At 48.1% G+C, this 26480-nt stretch overlaps 1 protein-coding gene across 1 annotated transcript in view; it reads right to left on the reverse strand.

Moving 5' to 3' along the window:
• Positions 1-1185: 1185 nt before the first annotated feature.
• The window catches only part of HS6ST2 (heparan sulfate 6-O-sulfotransferase 2), a 132374-nt gene continuing 107079 nt past the window's right edge, over positions 1186-26480 (reverse strand). The window contains exon 2 of the mRNA XM_049827299.1: positions 1186-4134. Within this exon, the coding sequence (XP_049683256.1) occupies positions 3432-4134 (703 nt within the window). The 3' untranslated portion in view covers positions 1186-3431. The remainder of the gene's footprint in view (positions 4135-26480) is intronic.

Consider the following 26480-nt stretch of genomic DNA (forward strand, 5'->3'; position numbering starts at 1 on the left):
GATGCTGGCAGCACCGGTGTTGCCGACATCCCTGTCTGGTGAAAACTTAAGTGGTATCTCTGTGCTCAGAAGAGTTTTCTTAACGTGTGTCCCAGCTTTGCAAAACTTATCGGAAGGTTTGAGTGCTACTTGATTCACTGCTGCAGCTCCTCAGCTTTTGAAGTTTGTCTGTCCGAGCACATCCCCCCCTCCTCTGTCCTTCCTCTCCTGCAGTTAAGGAGTTTTCTCAACTGTCAAAGTACTCATTTCAAAAGGCAACCCCAGTTGCTTTTACACCAGACTTCACTACTGGCTGCTTTTTCAGTTGCAGGGAAGCATCTTGCACGACCTCTATCCCATTAACAACTCCACCGGCAGCTTTTCCAGTTCACTAATAGACCCATATATAAAGCCACGTCAGTCAAATGCAGATTCGCTGGCAGATCCCTCCATTCCCTGATCCCCATGGCTCAAAAATCCTCCCAGAGATAAGATGCCCCCACAGGTACTCGCAAGGGGAAGGGCATCTCCGTCCTCACAGGGGAATCTGACCAGGTTAAGTCAAGATCTCCTACGGGTACCTTTGGGTCTACTGCCCCGCTGCAAGTCCTGCAAGCCTGCTGATCTTTTATAGTCACCAGGAAAAAAACACCTCCATCCAAACTGTAAAAAAGCATCTTTCCTAGTCAATCTGGGGCATCATGCTCAATTCATTCTCATCTGCTTTTGCATCTAAGTCTGGTTTAGCTTCTTTGTGTTTTAAAATGTCCCAGGAAGGGATACAGCGAGACGCACTGGAAGTCACTGGCTAGGCAGCATCCTTCAGAGCCAGCTGGAGCAAAAGTGGAGGTTATCATGTAAAGGAAAAAAAAATAAATCATATGCATACACACACATGTATGTGCACACAGAAAAAAGCCCTTAATGCTGCAGACCTCATATTTAAAATCACCAGAAACCACAGCTTGTGTTTCTGAGGAGTGCTCAGAAGAGCAATCAAAACCTCTGCAGTAAGTCCTAAACCAGAGAAAGTCCAAAGTGGCTTTGCCCTTGAAAGCTGTAGTTTAAAAACACTTTGGAAAAGCCATGATTTTAAACTCATATACTTGCCTGTCAACTGCTGTTTCATTCATGTTGAAATTACCGTTCATTCTGAACTGCGCAATTCCCAACACGTTGTCAGATGAAGAAATAATCACATGAAAATCAGAAGACTGTAGTTAAATTTTATTTATCAGTTCTATTGTTAAATTACACAATCAAAGTCAGTGGATTGGCCTGTAAATCTACACAATAAGACAGCGTCTACAGTGGAAATCAGTAGAATTTGATATGGTTATGACAAAATGGTATCCTTATATTCGTACATCCCCTATATACAATAAACAGTATACACAAAGAAAATGCAACTAGTCTCTGTAAACCATGCACACCACAGCATAAAAACAAAATGCACCTTCTGCAACAGGCCCTCCAGCTTGCCCACAGTTAAGCCCTGTTTACAGCAGTGCCTTTCAGTTTTAACAGCGAATTATTTTCCCCCATAAAAACCAAAATACAACTGAGACATCATATTGGCAACTGCAGTTCTCATTTAAAAAAAAAATAAAATTGCTGTACATGAAGTTATTCTCTTTTCCAAGCTGCTAATGCAGGGTATTGGTTTGCTGCTGCTTTGCTCTCCGCTTGCTCCCGGCAGGATTGCTGCCCTCCGGGTTGCAATACAACATGAGATGTAAAACAACTTTCAGATAACTTAGGCGTGGAGCCATAAGATGGTTTTAAAGCCTTCTGCCTTGTTTTATGCCCCCCTGCCCTCTCGGTGTACAGAATGTTACAGGTGAAAGGCAATAGTGCAAGTGAGCCTTGTAAGCATTGTGTACGTCGGGACAACGAGCGCCCTTTTCGGGTGCCTCCATCACCATGCATCCGCACCGAGATCGCCACTTAGGGCCAAGCTCGGGAGCGTTGCAGGCTACGTACAAAATTTCTGAACTTGCTGAATGTCTAGCCCAAGCCTTGCAGAGGTTTTTTTTTTTTCATTTTTGTATTTTTTTTTGCATAGAGATTTATAGGAGCCCGTCGCACCTCCTGCCCCATCTCCTCTCCCCGTCAGTCTCGGTGAGGCCGAAGGGCTGTGGGTGAGCCCGGTCCAGCTCCAGCTCCGCACCCTGCGCCCCAGCAGAGCCTGCTCAGGAGCGGGCTGCTGCATCCCCGTGCACCATGCAACCTTCTCATCCTGTATAACTATGGCTATGGTAAAATTGGTTTCCGTCATTTTTAGTCATCGCTCATCCGTCATCGCTAAGAAGGGCTCAAGAGCATAGAAAAAAACCCACCCTGTTCTTATCTGGTGTAGCAAAGATTTACTGGAAGTAAATCCTAATTCAAGTGTAAATCTACTTCTTCCATTGAGCAATCTCTTCGTAATATTGCTGGGATTAGAGAGTTTTATGACTTTTTGAAGACACTACACAAATATCCGCAACATAATTTCATCTAGTTTATACCACCAATTATTAAGGAATGATAAATTCAGCATTATGTATTCTAATGGGTAAGAAAGACTTAAAATTAGACACTGTCACAGGACTATAATTTGGAAAAGGCTTTATGAAACATGAAGATGTGCTGTAACTTTTCCAGAATGGTTAAAATCATACTGCCCTGAAAAATTCTGGAAACAGTGTCTATAACATTGGCATTGAGTTCAGAAAAGTACGTATGTCTTTTTTTTTTTCTTTTTTTTTAATATGAGATAGACCAAGCTTAAAACTCTAAACAGCAGTAGGTAGAAAAAGTTTAAAATTTTAAATATTTATATAACTAGAGAAATTACTTCTATTCCTTTTAAAAGCCAATATTATACATAAAACTAGTCAATATTTTTTCTAGACCTTTATTGTTCCCTTCATCGTCCATTCTTTAACTTGGTAAATACCATAAGCAGTTGGTGCCCTTGAAAACATATAATTAAAATAAAATTAAGATAAAATCAAAGGGAAAAGGTTTTGCTCATACACTGTATTGTGAGAGTATGCTAAATGCTCATTATTAGGAAATGAGTTTGCTTCCCAGATAGATTTCAGCCGAGCATCATAAACATTTTCCAGCATCCCATTTTGTACTCATAACTAATTTACGGATTATTTTTTTTTTCTTTTCTTTTAAATAAACGTCCAAGCAACCATTTCCGATGAGCCTACTTGGCTCCCGTATTTCATAAATAATCCAACAAACCTAAAAAGGACAATTTAATTACACGCTAAGATTAAGCGTTCCACGTACAGTACAACATTTACTGCAAAGGCAACTGCAAAGGCAACATTTTAACCTCTTTTTGCTTCAAACCCTTGAGAAGCGTGATTTGTTTGGGCTGCTCCGGCGTCTCCGATTTGCGGGTCGGGTTGGGTTCTGCTTCGGTTTTTGGTGTCCGGCGAGTCCCCCCCGCACTACCGCCGCCACCGCTCCACGTTCCCTATGTAGTCAGTGCTGGAGCTGTTCTCGCCCTGCTCTCTCAGGCGCGCTTGCTTCGCCCTCAGGATCTTGCGCTGCTCCTGGCGTTTCCGCCGCGCCTCCTGGTGCTCCTTCTGCCGCATGTACTGGTACCGCTGCAAAAACAGGTCTTTTGCATAATCGTACAATTCCATGTCTAAAAAATTGAGGGCCTCGATGCGCTGCTGAGTCTGCTCGTCTATCTCCACACTGGAGGCCCTTGTGCTATTGTACTGCGTGAACGGCGAGATGAAGTTCATGTTGAAAGTCTTCTCAAAGAGATACTGAGTCTTACGCTGAAACTCGGTCAGGCCGAAGAAGGCCATGCGCTTCAGGTTCTCCTTGGCACTGTCCAGCAGAACCTTATTTCTCTGCTCCTCGGGCATGACCGACAGGTTGTAGCATCCCACCAGGCTGAGGTCGGAGAGCATGCGGACCTGGCGGTTGTTGGCGAGGTTGTAGGGGCAATCCATGAACTCCTGCAGGGAACAGCCCGACCAGTCGTCCCCTGTGTAGCAGCTGGGCAGCTCCTCGGTGGTCGGGGACCGGCCGTCGCAGACGTGCAGGGACGCCTTCCACGTCGCTCCTCGCTGGACGTGGCGCCATTCGCTCAGGTAGCGGGAGACGGGGTCACGCAGGATGGTGATGTAGTAGAAATTCCTGCCAAGGGGAGAGGAAGGCAGAGCGTTTAGTCCCGAGGGCTTCCAGCACACGGCGCATTAACGTTCGAAATCGATAGAAACTTGGAGATGCGCTAAGAGGCTTTCAGGAGCCCTGCCACAGGAGCGCTCCTCTGCGCGCTCACCTCTGCAGGGTGAAGGGGGGCTGAACAAACTCCCCGGGGGGAGCGGGAAGGGTTGTATCTACCTGCACATGTCCATCTCTGCTTAATGGGTTTTGCCTCGACAGAGGCTGAAGGGAACCCAAGATTCCCCTCTGTGCTGGGCTGCCCACGCGGCAACGTGCTCCTGCTGGGTGCCTCAACTGGTGCTCTCCCCAGACCTCGGGAGAATAATCAAAATATCTCCCAGGATGTAAGCCCCAACCCAAGCAGGGCACAGGTAGCACTGGCTTTTTTAGTTTCCTTGTACAACAGAGCTGCACTGACAAGTTTATGTAGGCTGCAAAAAGCTGCTCATGCTACTTGTTCCGATGAGCAGCCGTGGGTCTCAGCTGCACGAGCCCCCGAGCAGTGCTACACCTATGAGGAAGACATTTCCTTTCGCAGACCAGATAGATGGGATGTGCCCAGAAGCCCCAACCCACTTGCATTGAAATGAGGATCTCAGAAAAGCCCATGCAAATCTCATTTTATCCTCCTGCCTTCACCCGATACAGGACTGCAACGACGAGAGAGGAGAGATGAGTGAAGAACGGGAAGTTCAAGGATGCATTACACCGTTCTGTAAGAGAAAACATTTCCAAGGGGGGTGCTGGCTTTGGTTTGGAGCAACAGGACAGTGGCACACAGGGGGGACATGCTGCTGCAGGGAACTCTGTCAGGCTGCCAGCTAGAAAAGCTGCAAGCTCAACCTTACATATATTATTAAGAGATCACTTGCACATTAACATCCACCATCAAACACCACGTTGTCCACCGTCGGCAGCCTGAAGCCATACACACCAAGCTCTTCACACCTCCTGTAATATGACCACGGCCTCAGCGATAACGCCTGAGGTATGCCGTCAGGATACCAGCCATCTGCTTAAGTTAATGGCATTAAAGTAGCTCAATAAGCAAATTGTCCTGCCAGAGAAGACCGCTCCTCCAGGACGAGGACACCGAGGAGTGTGTGCCCGGGAGCCCCGAGCCCCCAGGGTGTGATCGCCATGTCCTTGGTGCTGCGTAAGGAGGAGAAGGGACATTCATTTGCTTTCCCTAGTGGAATCACGACTGGCCAGTCTTTTGTTCCCTATCGTTTCCTTTGTCAGAAAAGCCACTAGATGTCAATGTTTTACAGCAAATTGTCTCTGGGTGGACTGAAAAGTGAATCACAAGCACCAAAAGCATCCAACAGCACAGGGGAAAAGGAACTGGGAGAGTCACCATTCCTCTTCCCATTTAGAGCATCCAAGCTCATAAATAATTAAATAAGTAGAAAGTACAATAAACTTGCAAAACCAAATAAGGCCAAGGAGCCCAGTACAGCATCAGCGGCCGGACACAATGGCGCCTGACAGTCGGAGAGCCGGGACACCGCAATCAGCACTATTGCCATCCCCACCCCACTCACCCTGGTGCTGCTCCCTGGCTCCGAGGGCTTTGGCTGCGGGTTCACACAGGAGAAGGAGGCCAAAGCCCCTGCCAAGGCCCCGAGGAAGGTACTTGTCTCCAAAACAGGGTCATTAAATGATTTTACCGTGAAAGCTGGAGTTAAGAGGGAGCAAGGACAAAGCTGACTTTCACATCGCGCACCTGGAGCGGCAGCCACCGACCTCACGTTGTCCCTTGCAAAGATGGGAAGAGTTTCACTCTCTGTCATCTCAGCAAGTCTCTGGCAGAGCTGGAGAACCCAGCAGGGGAAAGGGCTTTCCATGAGCACCATCACCCCAGCAGACCTGCGCTGACCCTGGTACACCAAGCCTCTTTTGATACAGCAACGACACAGCCTCGTGGGGGTCCCCGACATGGGGAAACGGAGCATCTCCGGGGCAAAACCAAGCCCCTTCTTTAATTCCTGCAGGGACTCCTCACCCTTGGATCTAGTTTATTTGCACCAAAATAACAACCTGACCCTCAAGCAACAACAAGTTAGTGCCACATAGCACTAGCCTCTACACTAACTATAGCAACTAACATATAGCCATCAAACGTCTGATGACAGAGGAGGCAAAAGCAAAGCTCTGCTTACCCCAGAGCACCTTGTACGACCTGGCCCATCAACGGTTCGGCAAGGCTCGGGGGGGAGCGAGGTGCAAGCACGGGGGTGCTGCCTGCTAAGGGAGAAGGCCAACAAAACTGTATGCTCTAAGGTCACCACGGCAATCAATGGGGAGTTAATGCAAGAAGGGAAACAAATCCTGAGCCAAGATCGATACAGCGAGCATTTTATCATAGCTCAAACTCTTCAGCCACTCTCCCTCTGTGCTCTTTGGTCACAGGCAGTGACAAAGTGCCTCCCTTGGCTGCTGTTGTAAAAACAAAAGAATGAATAAAAACTTGTATGTTGGCAGAAGAAACTGTGTCATAACGGATCCCCATCACCCCAGGTGGCCAGCAGCCTCATCCAGTGAGACATCTCCATCGGCGCCCATCAGAGGAAAACGCTGCAGTCAGGGGAGACCGGGGAGCGGAGGCTGAGTAAGGATGTCACTGGGCTCTGCAGTGAGCGTGGAGGTGTCTGGGCTCCCTCCAGCACCCCACGCTCAGGAAGCCAGACCATCGGCAGGGATGCTTGTGGGATGCCCCAGACCGAGCCCATATCCTACCCGGCCTGAGCACAGCTCCCTGCAAACAGGCTCAGCGCTGTTATTTATACCATGTCATTATTTACCAGATGAATCCTGCTTTCAAGACACAGCTTACAGAGAGACGCTTTGTCAGCTGCTGGGCCAATATCAGCTATTTTGTGCGTTTCTGCCCTTCTTAAGTTTCCCTGTTAAAATTCTACTGCAAAAGGCACTGTCCCTTTTGGGAACACCAGCTTTTGGGTTTGCCCCAAGCCACTCTCAAGCATGTTAGAAATCACGGCAGCTCTGGAAAAGCAGCCACGCTGCTCTGCGTTTATCTGAACTGAGCTTCAAAAAGTCACAAAAGCTTTAATGTATCATCAAGTCAGAGCCGTGCCAGAGATGGATTCGGCCATCAGTTCTTAGCGCATCCTTCTGCTGCAACTGGGAGGAAGACTCAAAGCTTTTCAATTATTTTTAGCTCTGTACGTAACAGCTTGTTCTTTCTGCTGTCTTAACAAGGGGGTGTTGAGCTCTTGCCCATTCCTTGAAGCTTGTGCTTCGGAGCCCGAGACAACACGTTTGCAGGTAGAGCTCAAACTTTACTGTGAATCATCCCTCTGACTTAAAGAGCTGCACTCATCAGAAACACAGATTTTCTAATAAAGTTGAGCTGGATGCCTATGAAGCAGAGAACAAAAGGTGCTCGTGAGCAACTCAAAAAGTAGGTTGACCCTGGAGCCATCAGGAATGCAAGATGGCGTGACGGTCACTTGCTCTTGGTATCTCCCTGCACACAGCTATTCCCCGAGGAACGTGGGGACCAAACAGTCCCATGAGGTTGAGTTTTTCCCCCATGCTGCACCACCCGCTCTGCTTATCGCATCACTGCAAGGTCGAAGCCAGAGTGGTTTTGGGAGCCGTGAATTATTTGTGCATGATCCATTACCGCAGAGTTGCTCAGGAAAGGTCAGAAGCTCCCCTCGGACAAACGCCCAGCTAATGGCTCGCATCGTCTGCCAGGGTGTGAAAGCTGGGCTTTCTTGGTGCTTTGACGCTTCTACCCATGGGTGGGACAAGGAAAATGGGAAAGTGGTGCAGACAGGCAGGCTGATGTGCTGGAAGCCAGCGACGGAGAGAGGAGAGATGTGCTCGGCCTCTCCACAGCCGCAGCCATGCCAGCCCTCCAGCTGCATCCTCCTGGCACGCCAGCTGCCACACCGTCCTGGCACCACCGCAGTGCCAGGAAAGCCGCGTTTCACCCATGGGCTGGAACTGCAGCTCCCTCCAACTGACCCAGCACGGGCACCATCTCTGGGGCAGCGGTGCTGCCACGCCAATGCCCCGTGGCCGGTCCCAGGGCACTTTAATGACCTACACGGTCATGAAGATGCTCTATCCTCTTCCTCCTGCACAAGCATCCCACAGACCCCCCAGCCGGGAGCAACGCATGCTGGCTTGGGGGGACAGCGCAAGGTCCTGCCTGACGTTTTTGCTATGAGATGACGTTTGCTAAGATAAAATGTTTTTGGTTGAGAGGGACCAAGAAACACGTGCTGTCAGTGGACGGGCCTGCTTTCAGCTGTCTGGTTCCTCAGCCTACAGCAGCCCCCTCTCTCCTTCCTGCACAGCGCCTGGAGAAAATACGAAGCAAACTGAAGCCTCAAAGACCTCTGTGAATTTCTCTGAGGGATTTATTGAGACTGAGCCATCTGCTCACTTTGAAGGATAATTCTGTGGTCACATAGCACATCTGTGCCAGCCCCTTCCCCACCTCTGCCCAGCACAGGGGCTGAATGAGAATCCTTTTTTCCAATCTAATGATTTTTTTTAAAAGCATCCTTGTAGCAAGCTTCTAAAAGCAACATTAAAGAGAAAAAAATAAATTGAAGTCAAAGTGAGGAGGTGTGAAACCCCAGGGGATGACAGCACTGAGTAAAGCCAGAGACTTCAGAGCCCAGAGAAGCTGCCAGGGAAGGGATACGCAGCTCCCCACGCCGCGGTGCTCAGGAGGCTCATCGTGTGCAGAGCTGCTCTGCTGAAACGAGGTGAGGAAGGGGGGACTTTGCTTTAGCAGCAAAATGGGTCAGAACCTCCCCAAGTAAGAGTACAGCTCATCCCAACCCAACTGCCCCGGCTGCGCGAAGCAGGACTGCAAAGCAGCAGCAACCCCGGTGATGCAGAGAGAAAGGGTTATGGCCAAACCTGTGGACGGAGCGCGTGGCTCTAAGCAACTGCTGGGGGGTCCAAATGGGAACCATTTCCATGACAAGCACAACCAGGGCTGGCTTCAGCTCGGCATGTCTGAGCTCCTTCGGGTTAAAACTCCCGCTGGTGCCAAGGCCGGGAAGTATTGATCCCTGCCCCAGGACAGAGGCTGCCACACTGGTTAATTGCTTGTTGAGGTAGAGGAAGGCTGGAGGTCAGCTGCCATGCCTTCAGCCTGGAAACCTGAGCCTGGCTTGATGGAGCTATGAGGTAAGGAGCTGGAGAGGGGAGCTGAAAGCTAAACATCCACTCACCATTACATCCATTAGCGTATGGATCAGTAGGTGAGGGACTGAGTGACCTTTTCCCATTTCTGCTGAGAAATGAGGCTGTAGCAAGAAGGGCTTTGTAGGCTACAGAGGGTGAGAAACCTACAGCTTTGGCAAAGGGAGAACTGCAGCCCCGGGAACATCCCGACCTCCCCCCCAGCCTGTGCCTGGGGGCAAACTAACCCAGGAAAACACAGCTTTAGCACAGGGCTGAGGAAGCAGAGCTATGATTTCCAGGGAACCTACTGGGGCAGTCCCATTCACCCAAGCAAAACTAAGGCTACCCTTTAAGCTGGCTCAGGCGTACCCGTTTGTATCTAGGTCAAGCTCATCCAGATGGCAAGCCTGGCTAGGATGGTTTGGAGTTGCAGACGGACTTGTGCAGTGAATGGGAGGCGATTTTATACAAGTGTCTCCATCTCTTTGGGTGAAGATGGGGGAGGATGGGAAATAAGGAACGTTTGCTACTCTGGGGGACTTTCTTCCCCAGTCCATGGACTTTGTGGTACATTAACAGGGCAGTGTGAAACCAAGTTATGCTCCAGGTGAAGAGGGACATTTTGAAAGGAAAGTTCCCTCTGAAGGGGCAGGGGCAAAGAGACAGACCAGAAATGTATGTACCACATCCAGCAGAAAAGCAAATAAGATGAACTAAACCCCTGCAGCAGAGATTCTGCATATGATGCAAAGGATTAAGGACTGAGCTACTGAAAAAAGAAAAATAATCATAGGGTTGGTGCTTCGGCACCAGAAACAATGCACAATCACCAGAACTGGCGAGCAGCACAAGGACGATCAGTGTTCTTCCCACCCTCCCCATAAACCGCTCATGCCACTGAATAAAAATCCACAGAGCTCATTTATAAAAGAGTAGTCACATACTCATTCTTTTAAAAGCTGAGTAATTTGTTGGTTTTTTTTTTGACGGCAACTCCTCTCACACAGCTCATCCGACCAGAGGAAGATGCCCCTACACGGTGGCCCCATGCACGGGTCGGAGATCCCATCCCCTTCTCCGCTGCCGCTCCCAGCAGTGAACTGAAACTCTGCCGCAGGCAGGCTCCTGCGCTCCTCCCTCGCCCCGCGCCGCTCACGATACGTCTCCGCTCGGGATAATTTGACAGCAAAGTCACGGACAATGATGGAAGGTCAGGAACGTGAACGGTGCGAGTCTCACATTTCTTGATCTGCTCTTAGAAACCCTCCCTGCGCAGCTCTGAAGCTGCTGATGGATTTTAACCTTCGGCAGAAGGTCTCCCTACCGATCAATCATGCCCACCATGTCTCTACAAGAAGTCAAACTCAATTACACCACGCCAGGCGCTGGGAGTGCTTTGCTCCCAGTAGGTGAGGTTAATTCCCATCAAGAGTGGCCCACTGAGAATTTGATTTGCTAATACCGCAAATTGTTCCTCCAAGAGAAATACCCCTGCTGCCTTGTTTGTTGGAGGCAGGCATCTGTTTGGAGATCGCTCCGAGAGAGGCAAAATGTTCATTTAATACTGTGACTCATCCTGATTCTTAACAAACTTTCTCACCTAGAGACACAATTAAAGGGACAAGGGTGAGCATCCTGCTGACAGCCTCTCCCGCCTCAACCATGCATGCATGGAAACCCCCTCAAAACGGGAATACCTCTTCCCCGCCGAGAGGTGCTCCCGCAGCACAGCTCGCAGAGACAAGGCCAAAATATTTGGCAAGCTCACCGACGCAGCGCTGGGAATCAAATGTTTGCATCTACTCCAGATCGGTCCCAGATGCTTCGCATCAGCGATGTGGATGGCAACGGCAGCAGCCGAGAAGCATCACCCATGGGCTTCCCGCAACGCTCCTCTCTGCTCCCAGCCCCCCCGGCCCTGCAAACAAGGGCAACAGCGAGCCCTTGAGCAGGAGAGGAGCAAGGGAGGCTGTCGTGCTCCCTGGGAGCTTCAGGGAGAAGATCTTACGCCCAGTGTCCCACGGAGGCTGCAGGACTGCCTCCATGCCCCGATGCGCAGCCCGGCTGCCCATGCCAGGTCCTCCTCTGCTGCGGTCGCGGCGCTTGCAAGGAGGCGAGCGCACAACAGGGTTATCAGGGCAGGGCTGCTCCGCTTCTCCTCTCCTCTACCCAACGGTCTCAGCGCAGCGCCTGCCAGGCAAACAGACCCAGGGCTGGGTCCTCCTTGTTCATACAAGACCTCTTTTCATTCAATCATTTCAATTAAACTAAACTTCCAGCTCCACCTCATCCAAAATTAGAAGTACGGCAAAATCTAGATGAACAAATGACTTCTTCCTTAAAGAAGTGAAGTATGAAGATTACGGGGAGGGAGAGAAGGAGGAGGAACAACAAACACCGCTTTTCTCTGCAGCAGCCTGCAAAACTGCGAGCACGCGGACTATATTCCTTTACTCTGGGTCTCAGGGTGGCACAGGAGAATCATGCATTAGCTCTGAACAAGGCCTGGGAGGAAAGGAGATAAGTATTTCAGAACTGTGAATTAAAGCCGTTAGCAAATGTAAATTTACATTTCCTCTAAGTAATCATTATGTTTTCACTTCTATCAGCACCCAATGAATCACAGAGATGTTTTGTCTAGAAACACTAATGGTGGGGGTAGGAAGCCAGCAGCCTACCCACAGTAACGGCAGCAGGAGAAAAGTGCCAGAGGAACCTATAAAAAGGAGCTGAATTTTTCAAGAATGGCAATTACACCAGCCCATCATTGCCCATGAAATTATCAAATAGGAAAGATCTGCAAAAAAGAAGTATTTCAGGCGCAGAGGAAGGCAGTGATGTAGGATTTTGCAGCTCAAGGTACATGTTCATATACGTGCAGGCATGGCACACGCACACAAAGAAAATGAAAATAAGGCTTTAAATAAGTAACAAATATGCAGCCTCACTCATGCACATGCTCCCAGCTACCCTCACGCACAAACTAATTGTCCACAGCATTGCCTGTAGAGGGGAGAGCTGCCCTGCAGATTTGCCAGAGTGGTATTAATTTCATAATTGCCTGTATTATGAAGATCTCTGCAGGATACCCTTGCTCACAACCAATTCAGCAAGAACAGTGGCCTTTTTACTTATTTTTTTTTTTAGCAGCGTATAAAAAGAGAAGCAAGTTTCCGTTTTTAGACTCAGCAAACAGAAGAGTGACTCAGCCGCTGGAGCCAGTCCTGAATTCACTGCCTCCCACCCCGGAGTCTGGCACGGGCAGGGGTGGCATTGCTGGGCAGAGGGGCCCAGACCCATCCCACCCACCTGAACTATCAGGAAAAGGACTGAACTGCCCTTTGGAAACACCCACCTCCCACCACAACCTACCCAGAGCAGCAAAGCCTCCCGCCTCATTAGCTTAATTATATAATAGAGTCATCTGGATGGAGGGCAGCAGTGGTGCCGAGACCCCCAAGCTGCACATGAGAGGTAGAACCCAAGGAAAGGAGACAGAAGGCAGCAGAGGAGCATCAACAGTGTAAGAGTGTACCATGCTTCATTCTTGCTGACGATGAGCTGCAGTCTGGGTGACGCTGGATTGGTGACGCTGGCCTCGGCAGCACGCAAGGTCTTGGCTTTGGAAAGTGCCTTTCTTGCTAAGGGCGATTATCCCTTACGAAACAGGATGCAGAACTGAATTTTGCCCTTAACACGCGCAAGGAAAAGTCAAGGTGTGAGTGATGTCTTTTGAAAAATCAAGCTCTGAAGCCCACAGAGTACCAGGAGCACCTTCCTACTCGCGGCGTGAGGAACCATCCCTGTCCCCCAGAGCTCACGTCTCGCAGAGCCGCAGCACGCAGCATCTTCCAGGAATGGTACAGCACCTCCCCATTCGCAGAGCTCTTACGGATTCATTAAAAAGCACGGCAGACCTCCCAAAGCGAAAAGGAGGCCACTGCAAAAGAGCTGGTGAATAACCACAGGATGTTGCTATAAATCAGATATTTACAACAGTATTTACCCTATCTAAATGCCATCGCAGGAATTGGTTTCAACTTGTAACTGATATTTCTGCGGCGGTGAGGATAGAGGTTTGCAAAGCCTACACTCCATAAGCAGTGGTTTACAGAGAGGGAATAGTGGCAGTTTTTCATTTTCCAGAGTCCACTCACCCTTCCAAGAATCTTAATGCCTCATTGATTCATAATACAGTACATAAAGATTTCATTTTTTCCTGCACACAGTGATATATTATGGAGGCAATCTATTTTGCCACTGAAAAGTTTGCTTAGTAGAAAAATTTGGAGTTTTGACATTCAGGAAATTACAGTCATCTGTAAAGCACGATTGATATGCCAAGGCTAAGATTTTCATTGCACTTATGGAGCCAGAATAACTATGCTAAAATACTTACTATAGTCTTAAAAAAAAAATAAAAATATCTCCAGGTTCTTGTTTATAAAAAGCATGTATTTAGTATTCAAGAAAAAAGCTTTATCCTTATATCCATACGTATTTTAGCTATGTCTTAAATGCACTAAGCCACATGCTCTCTGACCAGATGAAAATACTTTTAATAATTTAATAGAACCAATACTTCAGACAGCTCTGCTGTGCCCTGAGCGTGCAAGCGGAGGGCACGAGCGGAACGCACAGCCGCACGGAGCAGCACAAAAGCAGAAACGTGAGACAGGGGCTGCGGTGCTGAACCTGCCCGACGTTCCCCGGGGCTGCCCACGCGTGTCCTGCCACCCCCCAAAGGGTGCACGTGAGGCAGAAGATTGCTGAACCCCGTGCACTTCACTTGCAAGTTTTGTTGTCAATATGATCTAGAAGCAAGAGGGTGCAGAGGGCTCCCGTCTCAGCTTGACAGGCACATTTGTCTTTTTTACGAATGTATGAATGTGTATTTAGAAGTTGCGATTTATCGTATTTCCTGAGCACTCGTTGCAATTTCCTAATCGCTGCTTGAATTGTAGTAACACGCCTCCCCGCTCCTTTGTATATGAAAGTATGTACTGCTGAACATCTCCGCCTCAACGTTGGAGGAATCCTGGAGCTCTCAAGAAAAAGATCATACGATTAGCTCCAAAAGCTCTGCATATCCCACAATGGGGAATTAACTCCAGAGAGGTATTTATAAAATCATTTGTTACTATATCAGAGCTCAATCAATTCTGTTCAATAATACCTAAAAGGAGGAGGTTTGCCTCGTGAAAAAATGTAAGGCTGATGTTAATTCCTTCACAAGCCATTTGCAGATAATCTTCCGCATGCCCGTTAATATATCCCACGATAGGTTACATGAAAGTGCTTTTAAAAACTAAAAAACTAGCGTATAAAAAAGGCACATTAATGCAACTTATATTTTGCTTATCACAATATATTCTCAGCCTACTGCTAAAAGAGGGACAGAGGAGCGGACAACGTATTTACAGCTGCAACTTGCTACAATTTTAATTTCAGTTTTCATTGATTTCATTTAGCACCATGAGACTGTATAATGAAGAAATCTGTATCAATTGAAAATACCAAGTGTGCTTCTGCCCCGCTAGGGCACTTCAGTAATATCATGTAATAGAAGGGGATTCTCATTTAATTGAATTGGAAATGAAACACATATTAGCTAAGAAAACTTAATCAGTGCAATAATATTAAAATGGGCCACTCAGACAAACTATACTGATTAAGTCACTTGCAAACATTTCCGTAATCATCACTGAGACTTGTGGCGTTAATGATTTAAACTCACTTTTCTACTCCAGGGAACAAAACTGTAATTTCATAGCAGACAATTAGAATATTTTAAACTTTCTCTCACACATTACAATACAGTCTCCTGGCAGAAGCACAGGATCTGATACTGCAAGGATATGTCTTGAACCTTGATGTACAAGAAGGTCTGCATGGATGCTGGGATGTCATCAAAATGTTTGATTTAAGCCAGGAGACAGCCCAGAAAGCACCTTGCCGGCTGGTGAGCATTTCTGAAGTACTCACTGCAGTTCCTCTGCAGACTTCATCTTTAATCTTGCCTAGTTACTGATAGCACATACTGATGCGCCGTAAAGCTGTGAGCTTCAAATGTCTCCCAGCAGACCAGGATTTTAAAAATCTTATTCACACATAGTTGGTTGACATAACTGCATTTAAAATTTGCATGGAATAATAGCAGAGTGCATTTCTAATAAAACTCCGTAGATGTATTTGTTGTGTCAAAGCTCAGCTGGAAGGGGTTTTGCATCAGCTAGGCAAGCAAGACTTCGCAAACATTACGAGATGTGCAGAACATCCCATTTCCCATGTCCACTAGTTCCACCTCATACATTTAGCAAAAGCATATTGTACTTGGTCTGAATTTGTTAGGGTGATGCCCTTAGAAAGCCACATTTATGGAAAACGCTACTTTTGCCTCTTACACAACCCTGAACCAACGCAGGGATGTGTCCATCGTGTTGTGCTCAGAGGAGGACCATCTACACAGTCCAAGCATGTGATGTGCCTGGGAACCAGAGACTGAGCTGGCAAAACCTCATCAGATGCTTTCCTGGGCATCAGAGACACCGCATTCAGCACAGATATCAGCTAGGACACATTGCGTGTTTATGGATTTCAGATGCCTCCTATATTGTTAATTAATCTGTAGCATTAAGATGTTCAAAATCCTATTTTAGGACAGCCAAAAGCAAATTCAATTTTTGCATCTTTTCAGTGCCGCGAAGCAAGCTTCAGCCAAATTGGCAGCTGCGCTGAGGCCACCGCAAAGGGGAGACGGAGCAAGCTGGGCTAGGCAAGGAGGGGAGCCCAGCTGCCCTCTGCACCAGCGGAACGGGTGAGGGCTGGCATCGCTGCACAGGAAGCACTCGATTCCACCGCCCACGCACAGCACTGCTTGCTTTGCCTTTTGCTCTGTCTCTCTCGCAGAGAAGGTAACACAAGCACGTGTCAAGACCTGACCTTTCTCTCGGCAGCTTCTCGCTGCGGTCCTTGAGCCCCGACCCTGCTGCTCAGAGGAGCCGAGCTCCCACCCCGCGCCATCCACAGCCAACCAAGCAGGCAGAGCTTTGAACCCTCAGCCGCACCAGCTGAAGGAAAAGTCTTGCTTAAGTTAGCTGAGATACCCTTAAAAACAAGCCGATTTCAGCTGAAGCCAAAAGCTAACCCACACCACCAGAAGAAAACCAGGAGAGGCACCACAAGCCCAGCCCCAGCGTAACCAACCTAAAGCAAAATAAACCACGTTATATCCAGGGTTATTCACTAAGATTCACAGCTCCTTCCAAAAGGATCTGCCATTCCTTCCGTTCCTCTAACCTCCTCCTCAAAATGGGAAGGAAAAAAAAAAAGGCGCAAAACTCCTCTATGAGCAGCGAGAGATGGTTCAAAACAGCATCGTTCCTATCTGCGAGCATCTCTTGAATGATTTTCAGAAGACACAGTTCTACTCCTCCATGGATTATTCTGGCTAAAAATGTGTATGACATTTTAATTATCAAGTACAAATGTTACTGCAAGCAAGCAATGAAACAGATGGTGTCCTGAATTTTACAGTACAGCCACATTTTCCAGCTCAAGTTTACAGTTCACCAATCAGCAAGCTTCAAGTCCTGCCTCAACCGTGTCTCCCCTACCCAACTGAACTGCTGCAACCCTTCTGATGCCGGGAGTGCAGCTTTGGGAGTAGAAACTCAACGCAAGTTGTCCTCCTCCATGCAAATGCACAGCGTGTTTCACAATGAGGAAACAAAATGGAGCACAACTCTATACATCCCAAAAGCATGGCAGGTATGAAGCAGGAGAGCATTTGCCTTGGAAAAAGGATGAAGGGATGAAAGGTGGCTGAAGAGGAACTGCCCTACTCGAGGGAGCAAAGAGGTGACCTTGCTACCTCCATCTCAGTGAAGGACTTATCTTGTTAATCTCAGCGTCTTCCCCAGCAAATCCCACTCATATCATTTATAGCTCCCCAGATTTCCTCCTCTTCCCCTGGGGTGTATTCAGCAGTCCTCCCAAAGGGTGTCCCCAAGGGGAAGGGACAGGATGGCATCCATGAGCATCCCTTCAGCACCCATCAGTGACAAGTGCCAAATCATCACCAGGGGATGAGAGAGAAGCAAGGCCAGAAGCTTTTCCATTCATCCTTGCTGGCCTACCATCCTGCCAAAAAAACCAGTACCTATGACCAGATTTGCACTTTCACATGTTTATTTCCCCCCTCTTATAAAAAATAATTCAAGAAACAGGAGCCACACATAGGGGAACATCATCACACACGTCACACAATGTGGAGGGGGAACGAGGAGGACCTGGTGCCACGTTCAACTGACCACAACTCTGTAAATGCACGTTCAGATGTGTCTGAGCATTATCCAGCAATGGATGTAGTCGCAGCCTAAAGGAGATGCAGCTCAGGCTGGGTCCACCCTGTGGCTTGCACCTTTCTTCTGTAAACCCCACGGGGAACGCAAGGAAGCCGGTGAACACTCATCTCCTGGGTTTACAGCACCATGGCAACGTGGTTCTTGCTTCGTGGAGCTTATGATCCAGTTCAGACAACACACTAGGAGAAGGTGCGGGTCCAGTGACCGTGGGGGGAGACCTGCGGTGGCATCCCCGGAGTTCAGGCAGCAAACGCGGTGAGATTTCGGCTCTCACTCCCTGCTGCGTGTGGCCAGACTATGTCCCCATCAGGCTGAGGAGCGCACGATGCCCTTGTTGAACGGGCTCTTAATTTAACAGGCTACGGCCAAACTGAATCTCGGAGAGCTTTCCTGGTACTCCACTCCATTCATCTCCACTAACCGCAAAGGGGAGCCGCTGCCGGGGCTTATGGCATCAGTGCTGTAATTACCGCAAGAAAACGTTTTCTGGGAAGGTGTCCCAGAATATAATACGCTGAACGTTTCCTCTCGCCACTCGCAGTACTGAGTAATAACCCCTTCTCTCAACGTCAGCCCCAGGCTAGCTTCCAGCTAGGTCTGTGAGGACGGGCAGCCCTCCCGTCGTGCCCCTGAGCAAGCAGAGCGCTGGGAACACCAGGTCTGCTCTCACAATTCACCCTTATGCAGACATCCATGGGATGTGGAAGCACTCCCGCGAAGACTAGACAAGTTGAGATGCTGCACAGGCCAAGGCACAGCCCCTTTGGACCCCAGACTTTTCCCATTTTGCTTTGAAACGTGTCCAGGAGTAGAGCTTTGGAGGTGGAGGGGCCAATGCCAGCTTTGCAGACAGCCAGTGATGCTCGGCTCACCCCGCTAGCCAAAAAAGTGTTCGCCACATGGGCTTTCACTTTCGCATGCAGATTTGCTTGCTGTCACTTAATCCAGTGACACGCTGGCATCCAGAGGTGAAGATGGAGAGACCCATGGTGGTCCTCTGAGCCCACCTGGGGGACCTCTTCCTAAAGGGAGCCAAACAGGGCGCTGGCAGAGCTGGAAGGACCCAAGGGCAGAGCTTGCCTTGGAGCACAGGTGCCTTCACAGACACTTTCCAGTGAGCCCCTGGACACCCAGGGAAACCCACCTGGGTATTTGGTTCCCAGGGAGAAAAGCCAAAGCACTGGCCGGTGCCACCGATACTGGGGTACGCAGCCTGGTTTGCCGTACATCAATGCTTTCTCATTTGAACTCAGCAAACGGGTGCTCCAGAGCATGATGAAGTGTATCGCAGCAGCGCAGGTTCTGCTCTCAGTCACACCGGCAGCTGGATTGCTGCGATAAATAAACCTGAAAATCAACTGTCTGAGCGACAACGGCCTCTTCTTAGGTGTCCATCCCTGGAGGGGTTAATCTAAAACAATCTAATTTCTTTCCAAATCGCACAAAATCCAATAAACGCCAGGCAGCAGTGTCTTTTCCCATTTAGCAGATTAAGAAACTGTGCTCTACCAAATTTATCTGAAGAATTCATTCCCACAAAATTACACTGGGTTTTGAACCTGAGGTTGATAGACGCCATTATATCTGCAGGCTGAGCCATCCACCGAGGGGCTAGATTAACGCACAGCCAAATGCCACCTGAGCTGGGTTTTCTGGCAAAGCATCCGAGCAGGGAAGTGGACAAGAGCAACGGGTGTGAAAGGGCTCACGACAGCGGCGATTTGGGCCAGGGCTCAGGCACAGCAGCAGCATCTTTAGCTACATCTCTACCATCCTGTCATTAAAACAGCAGCACCCCCGTAACTCATTTCAACATACTGAGACTGGGCTTCTCTTCACATTATTTTAAACAAAATGACACTTGCTCTAGACACTTAAATGCATCCTGGTCTCATCACATCAACGGAGGAAGCATATTTTTTCTGTTTATGTGAAAGGTGATATTGGATGCATCATACATTGAAATCGGTTGCTGGCTTCCTCTCTCAACATAAATAAGGGGAAAGAAAGTCAGAGAAGATAGATTTTAAAGATGTATACATATGCATACCCTATTTTCTAACCTAGAACATTATTAAATTCTCTTATATATTCACGTGAGAACTGCAAAAGACTGTGAAAGAAGAGATGCTATCACTCATACTTTCCCAGAGCAAGGATTAAGGAGCTTTTCTTCTTAATAAAAGCTATATATTTAAATAGTATCTGTTCGACCAAGCCCTAGCTGGTACTGGCCAACAGAGGTGGGGTGTACAGCTCACATCCCAACTTTGTGGAGTAGTCCTGCCTGCAGGTCCAACCCAATCAGGGCAACACCGAGCAAGAGGTATCTTATGGTTTTCAGAGCTTTGACCTTTTTATAGCTATTAAGTGCCTTTAAATTTCTGCAGTTTCCACAGGTCTGAGCAGCCTCTACCAAAAATACATCCCACAGGCCCCATCCAGCCCCTTTCCCAGCCCTCGGGGAGCTGAGCCCAACCAAGCCCCATCTGAGCTGTTACCCAAAGGCGTTGCAGAAATGTTCTGGTTTGCAAGTGATGCTAAATTCATCTAAACAGCTTTATTTATGAGTGGTGTTACATCCCGCTTCTTGGGGAGACAGATCTGCCACTAGAATTGCCTTTTCCTGCCTGCAGAAACTGTAAGTCTGCATCAACATTACACAATTATTTTAAAGACGTTACTTAGATAGCTCTGTGGTAATGTGTATGTACACCGACCCCAGTCCCGCAAAATTTGCATGGCAGAATTTTTTATTGTGCTTCTTAAAGATTAATAATTTAAAGCAAGTTGTAACTGTGCTAAGATTTAGTCTTATGTTTTCATCACTGCTTTATATCCTCATAAATATCCAACATTCCCAAGTATATAGGAATCTGAGATGGTATTCAAGAGGAAAAACTGCAACCAATATATCTTCCATTTATGGAATTGAATATAAGATCATATTCAAAGTGCTGCATTTACTGTCTGATTTTGAATACATAAAATATATAGCCATTACAAATTCACCTTTCATTGCAAAGCTTTGTTCTTGTAGTGACATAACTTATTGCCAGATTAGAGCCCTAAGTACAGCTAGACCATTTTTCATCTTCTCCATTCCCACAAACACGATGGGAGAGACAGGTCGTGCTCTCTATCAAAGTTGTGCTTACCACACAGCAATATTGCAACACGTCCCATTAGAGTTATGTCTGCCGAGACTGTGAGCACAGACTTGGCTGCAGGCACCTCCTAATGGAATTACATAATTGGAGGCATGTCATCTAAATCTGAACAAATTGGATTCCCTTGTCATGCACTATTGAATCAAAACGGAAAGAACGCTCCATGCTGTTATCTATGGTAAACCAACGACAGCAAATCCGGCATCGCTAATATTTTGATAATGTGATGTTTATTAAAAATAGGGGAGGGATGAGGGGGGGAAGAGAGAAAAGTTTCATGTAAAGCATGCCAAAATCATGTTGCATGCAAAAATGAGCTCCTCTGTGTTTGGTTTCAGATTGGGAATTATGTTAATGGTTTATGACGGTTGAGATGTTAAGAAGACGTAACAGCAGAACTATGCGAAGCTGGTTGCCCGTAGCAGCCAGGGAAGTGGAGATGAGGACTTCGGCCAGCCCCTTCCACCAGCTCTGCACCTAGAAGAAGTGACACCCACCAAGGCGTTTTCTCTGCTGCCAGTCCCTCCCCTGCCCAGCGCACGGTGGTTCGGATGCATTAACATTCACATCTTGCAACCAAATTCTCCAGCCCTTGTAATTCATAAGCATGCCCTGCTTTTCGTTTACAAGTATATCAACTTTAATTTGGAATTACTGAAGGAATCATAACTAGGGAGCAATAACTTTGAGCGCACTGAACTGCACATTCAGGGCAAATTTCCACTGAGCGCTCAGCTCGATCTCCAGCTCTGCACATGTGAAAGAACAGAGGCATTAATTACATTACCAGAATCACTAATCAGCCCACTGCATCTTTACATTTCATCAGCTAACTGCTGGTGCAAAATGAGAGCCTTTTTTTCCTTTGATTCAGCTCTTCAAGCTTCATCAGGATATTTCCATGCGCACATGGAATGCATTCATTAACAAAAACAACAAGGAAAAAGAAACTAAGAAAAAAATGAATTCTGATGCCTTACAGAATTCGTGGTTCTCCTACTTAATTAATTGTGGAACAACTCGGACTCCCCCATCCTCACTGGGCCATCAGGGCATCTTGAGGACGGAGCCGGGGGCATCTGAGGCAGCAGCGTGCAATGGGCAGAGGAGCAGAGCATCCCACCCGCGGTCCAGCCCAAGGCACGCAGGGGTTCGGGCAACCGGCCGGCGGTCTGCGACAGCAAGAGGGGGTTCTATGTAGTATGACTCTAACGTGGCTAGCGCACTGCAGAAATTCGGGTTTCAGAATGACATCAGCACGCTGTACTCTAACGCCAACAGCTCTCGGCTGCCTCTGCCCCCCACCTCCAGCAGCGTTGCATTTATGCAGTAGGTGTGCCAAACGCCTATTTATATTCAGTGTGAGGGAGAAATGCTGTCAAATCACCAAATTACCTCAACTTGTGAGAGCACACAGCACACAGCAGGGGGAAAAGTGTTAACTACCTACCTAGCCTCCGCCTGTAGATCAACACTGAGAGGAGCCAGCTAAATATTTACTTTGCGCTCCTGGGGTCTGAGCATTTTCCCCTGAGTCGCAGTGCAGGATTACACCACCAGGCAGCCCAGTGCCCGCCCAGCTCCAAAAATGCGCAGTCCCGGCTCTGCAGCCCTTTGCAGAGGGGACACTCAAAAAGTTGTATCCTTAAAATCTATAAGCCTGTGCAATCTCCAGCTAGCGTAAAGGGCCATTAATCCATGTAGATGAAAGACCTGCATGAAGAATGAACGCTCCTTGGGGTTGCCCAGCACCGTGTTTTCAGACACGTGGGTTTCTCCTGGCCCACGGGTGGGAGCAACGCCATCTCACCACCAACTCCTCGGCTGCTTCTGCACCGAGCTCCTGGAGGCAACCGTGTCATGGAAAGCGATAAACATGGTGGGAACGGGGCAGCTTCCCATGGTAGGGAAAGAAACAGTGACAGGAGAGCCCATGCTGCAAGTGGGGCTGTCCCACTGCTTCAATACCACCACGTGGTCCTGCTTTGATAGCTCATCCAGTACAAAATATTGCATTAATATTTAGTGACATTTCTAGACCTAAAGTGAGGGAGAGGGAAAAGGAAAATAACCAGCCAGCTCAGTATTTTGCAAGAGTTGGCAATGCCTGGCACATCTTAAATCTAAAGATTACCGAATTACGCTGACAGTACTTGATCCCTAAGCGTCCTTGGGATTAAAGCCGAGCAGTTTAAATATCTCCGATAGCAGCACTGGCTGTGCAGGTTGCCCGCCCCAGCACTGCCCTGGAGGAGCACAGCAGGGAGCTACACCTGAACTCCCCGCTTCCATGGCTCTCTGCTCAGCTTGCATCTTGGAAGCTGTTGCTAAATGAATTGCAAAGGATGTTTACCTGCTCCTAGCACGCTCAGAGTATCATAGGGGTGTCAACTGACCACAGCATAAACAAAACCAAACCGGATTACTGACTACAGCATCCCCAATTCTTTTATCAAACCATCTTTTGTTAATCTGCAGCTTCAGCCTTTTCTGCCACCAAGTTGTGACCTTCCTTCGCCATGCGCCCATCTCCATAGAGACTAGCTCTCCGCCGTAATGGCAGTGCTTTGCTCTCATTGACCAAAGAGATACTCTTAAGTGACTGTGGCATATACAAAAGATCTGAAAGACAGCCTAAATTACATGATACATCCTTACATCTTCACGTCAAGCGCCAGCCTGTCTTAAAGCCTGAGCATGTCTGGTTGCACAAATGACCTCAACCACGTTGCTAAGGCTGAGTCTTTGCAGGGCTCGATGCCGCTGTGCTAATACCCTCGAGTGACACGACTGACGCCACCGACAACGTGTACTTGACACAGCCGCCTCGCAGAGAGGCTGCCGTTTCAGCTAACGAACCAGGGACTCAACTGTGGACCTCTGGGATGGGCTACAACAGATTTGCTCTTTGCATTAGAGCAAGAAACTGGGGTTGATGCAGACTTTTTATCTGATATGGCTTAAAAGAAGCCACGCAAACATCCTCTGGGGCAGTTACGTGGAGTCAGGGCGACTCGCTGCCTTCTGCAACGCAGAGTTGAGTTGCAGAGCCCTCCAGCCACCCAAGAGCCGGCAACCCAGGCTCACCACGGCACATTGCTTTGCACCAACATGGACAAAACCCCTGGAGCATCCCAGCCAGGGAGGGGAGGAGGGAAGGGCACACTGGGATGCTGAACAACAGCCATGTCCTCAACACAATAGCAAGAGCCAAGGCCGACATCCACCCAGCTGGAAGACACCTGCACACCAGCCATGACCCTGTACACCCATACAACATCATTAAAATCAATATTTTACCTCCCGATTGTACGATGCTCCTGCTAGCAGTAACGAACATAGCTGCATTTGTTATCTGGCAGGCATAACCACAACTCTCCAGGGCAGCTGCAAAATTGAGAAAACTCATCCACAAACAGAGATGTTATGAAGCTCATTCTTGCACTCAGCCTCCTTTACGTTCGAAGTATCAGCTCGTAATTAATACATTACAACTAATTAATATCACTAATTAATGATTTGGAGCAAGGGCAAGGAGCTAGGAGAACATTGTTTTTGATAGCTATGAAATGCACTAACAAGACCCAGCTGGGAAATGACTCCTCTCTTTAGGGAATTTTTACTAGTCTGATTTCCAATCAAAAAAGCTCTTATGAATATTTAAAGAAAAAAATTACAATAAGAATAGAATGAAAAAAACACTGCCCAGTGCCCCCAGTGTCACTCATCCTTCCCCCAGGGCAATGCTGTCAGGCTTTACTGGACACAAAAGGGGTCCACACGGGAGAGGGATGGCACGTGCTTCAATTAGTGTTGACACCTCTTTAAAATCAACTGACCAGGAGACATAAATCCCCCAGAAACCAGGTCCTGTTGGTGCTCATGGGGATGGTTTACCTGGAAAGGACCGTACTGGAGTGGGGGTCCATGCGGTGGTGCGATGCTGAGCTAGGGAAGGAAAATGTTCCCCCAGAGTCCTGCCCCTGTCCACAGGGAACCTCGCTGTCCCCCTTCGTGGCCCAGGGCAGCCTTGGTGCCTCTCTCAGATGCTAATTTGGGGATGTTGGTCACCCAGCCAATAGTGATGCCATGGCTGGAAGCACACCCAAAACCCAGACGTGAAACAGCCTGGGGCTGGAGAGGGGGCTGTGTATATATATGTGTGTGTGTGTGGTGGTGGTGGTGGTGGTGGTGGGGTTACACAGTAATAACAGCTGGTTGGAATAATAAATTAGCACCTAATTAACAGGAGTGTTGGCTGCAAAACACTGAGTTAATGGAATAGAAAAAAAGAAGGCAAAGAGCTGCTGCTGTGAAACAGGGAGGTTGCTTTAGAAGCTGCTGTGCCAAGGACGCGTCTTGGAAGTGGAGGGTTTAAAAGCTGAAGGAAGAAAAGTGCTTTTGTGGGGGAAACTTCCCCAGTCCTTACTTAAGGTCAGGATTTGTTTCCCGGGTAGGCATTAGCCCGCAGCGCTGGTGGGTGATTAAGCCCAGACTCTGCCTATCAGGCAGAAGAAGGGGCTGTAAGTGTCTTCAAGTTGCATGGGAAAGGACAAGGCAAGCATTTGGGATGCAGATAATACAGTCAGGACAAATATTTATTGGGTCAGTAGCTGCTGGTGAGAAAGAGAAGCTATAAAGTGGAGATAACAAGGAATAATGCTGCCACAATGGGAAACTGCACTAATGACTTAACAGCTCTTTGCACCTCTCCATAAAAACCTCCTAAGGGAAATCTCTTATTCAGTGCCGAGGAAACAGTGGTGTAAATCTGCTCTCTGCTACATCTGACCCGCCTTGTACTCGCAGCAGCTGCCAGGCCAGCTCCCTTCTTGGCTTACTGTTCTTCTACCCTCTTTTTGCTTCCCTTCTCCAAGCAAGCCGCCGTAAATATTCTCCCCCAGCTTTCCGGCGGGATAGACCCCCCCCCCACTCTCCCAGGAGCTTGGGGACTGTCCCGGCAAGGACATCAGGGCTGGCACAGGCAGCAAGGGTGACCTGCACCCTTCCACACCAGCAACACCACCCCAAACTCCAGCCAGTACTTGCCACGGGACCATGCACGCAAGGCAAACGCAGAATAAGCATCTCTGCTAGGTAGGAGATGCTAAGGACACAGTTCTAAAAAATGCCACTTAACTGTCTTTAATTAATATTCCGAACTACATGTAAGCCTTTAACACACAGCAGGATCACGGTGAAAGATTTATGAGATTGGTTCACCTTTTGCGAGTGCTGCCTTGGGTCATCAGCGCAAACTTATCGTCAAGCCCATGCACCAGTGGAGAGCTAGAGCGAGAGGGGAAGGGTAACATCTGCACGAATATGATGTGACCTACTTTTACAGTAATTTGAATGCATATCTGGGAAAAAAACCCCACCCTCTAAAATTTTAAGGGAGAATTATAAATCAAGGCATGACAGTAAACAAGTAATTTGTGAAGTCATACTGTCTACTCAGTACAAACAAGAGATTCATCAAATAATAAAATACTACTTTAGAAGAAAACAAGCACAATTATTTTATAATTATGGCTGCTCTAGTCTTCTGAGGGCAGGAAACCTTCCTACCTCTATAGAATCATAATCAAGACTCATCAAAGTC

The sequence above is a fragment of the Accipiter gentilis genome, chromosome 24 (assembly GCF_929443795.1).
Source record: "Accipiter gentilis chromosome 24, bAccGen1.1, whole genome shotgun sequence".
Taxonomy (NCBI): Eukaryota; Metazoa; Chordata; class Aves; order Accipitriformes; family Accipitridae; genus Astur; species Astur gentilis.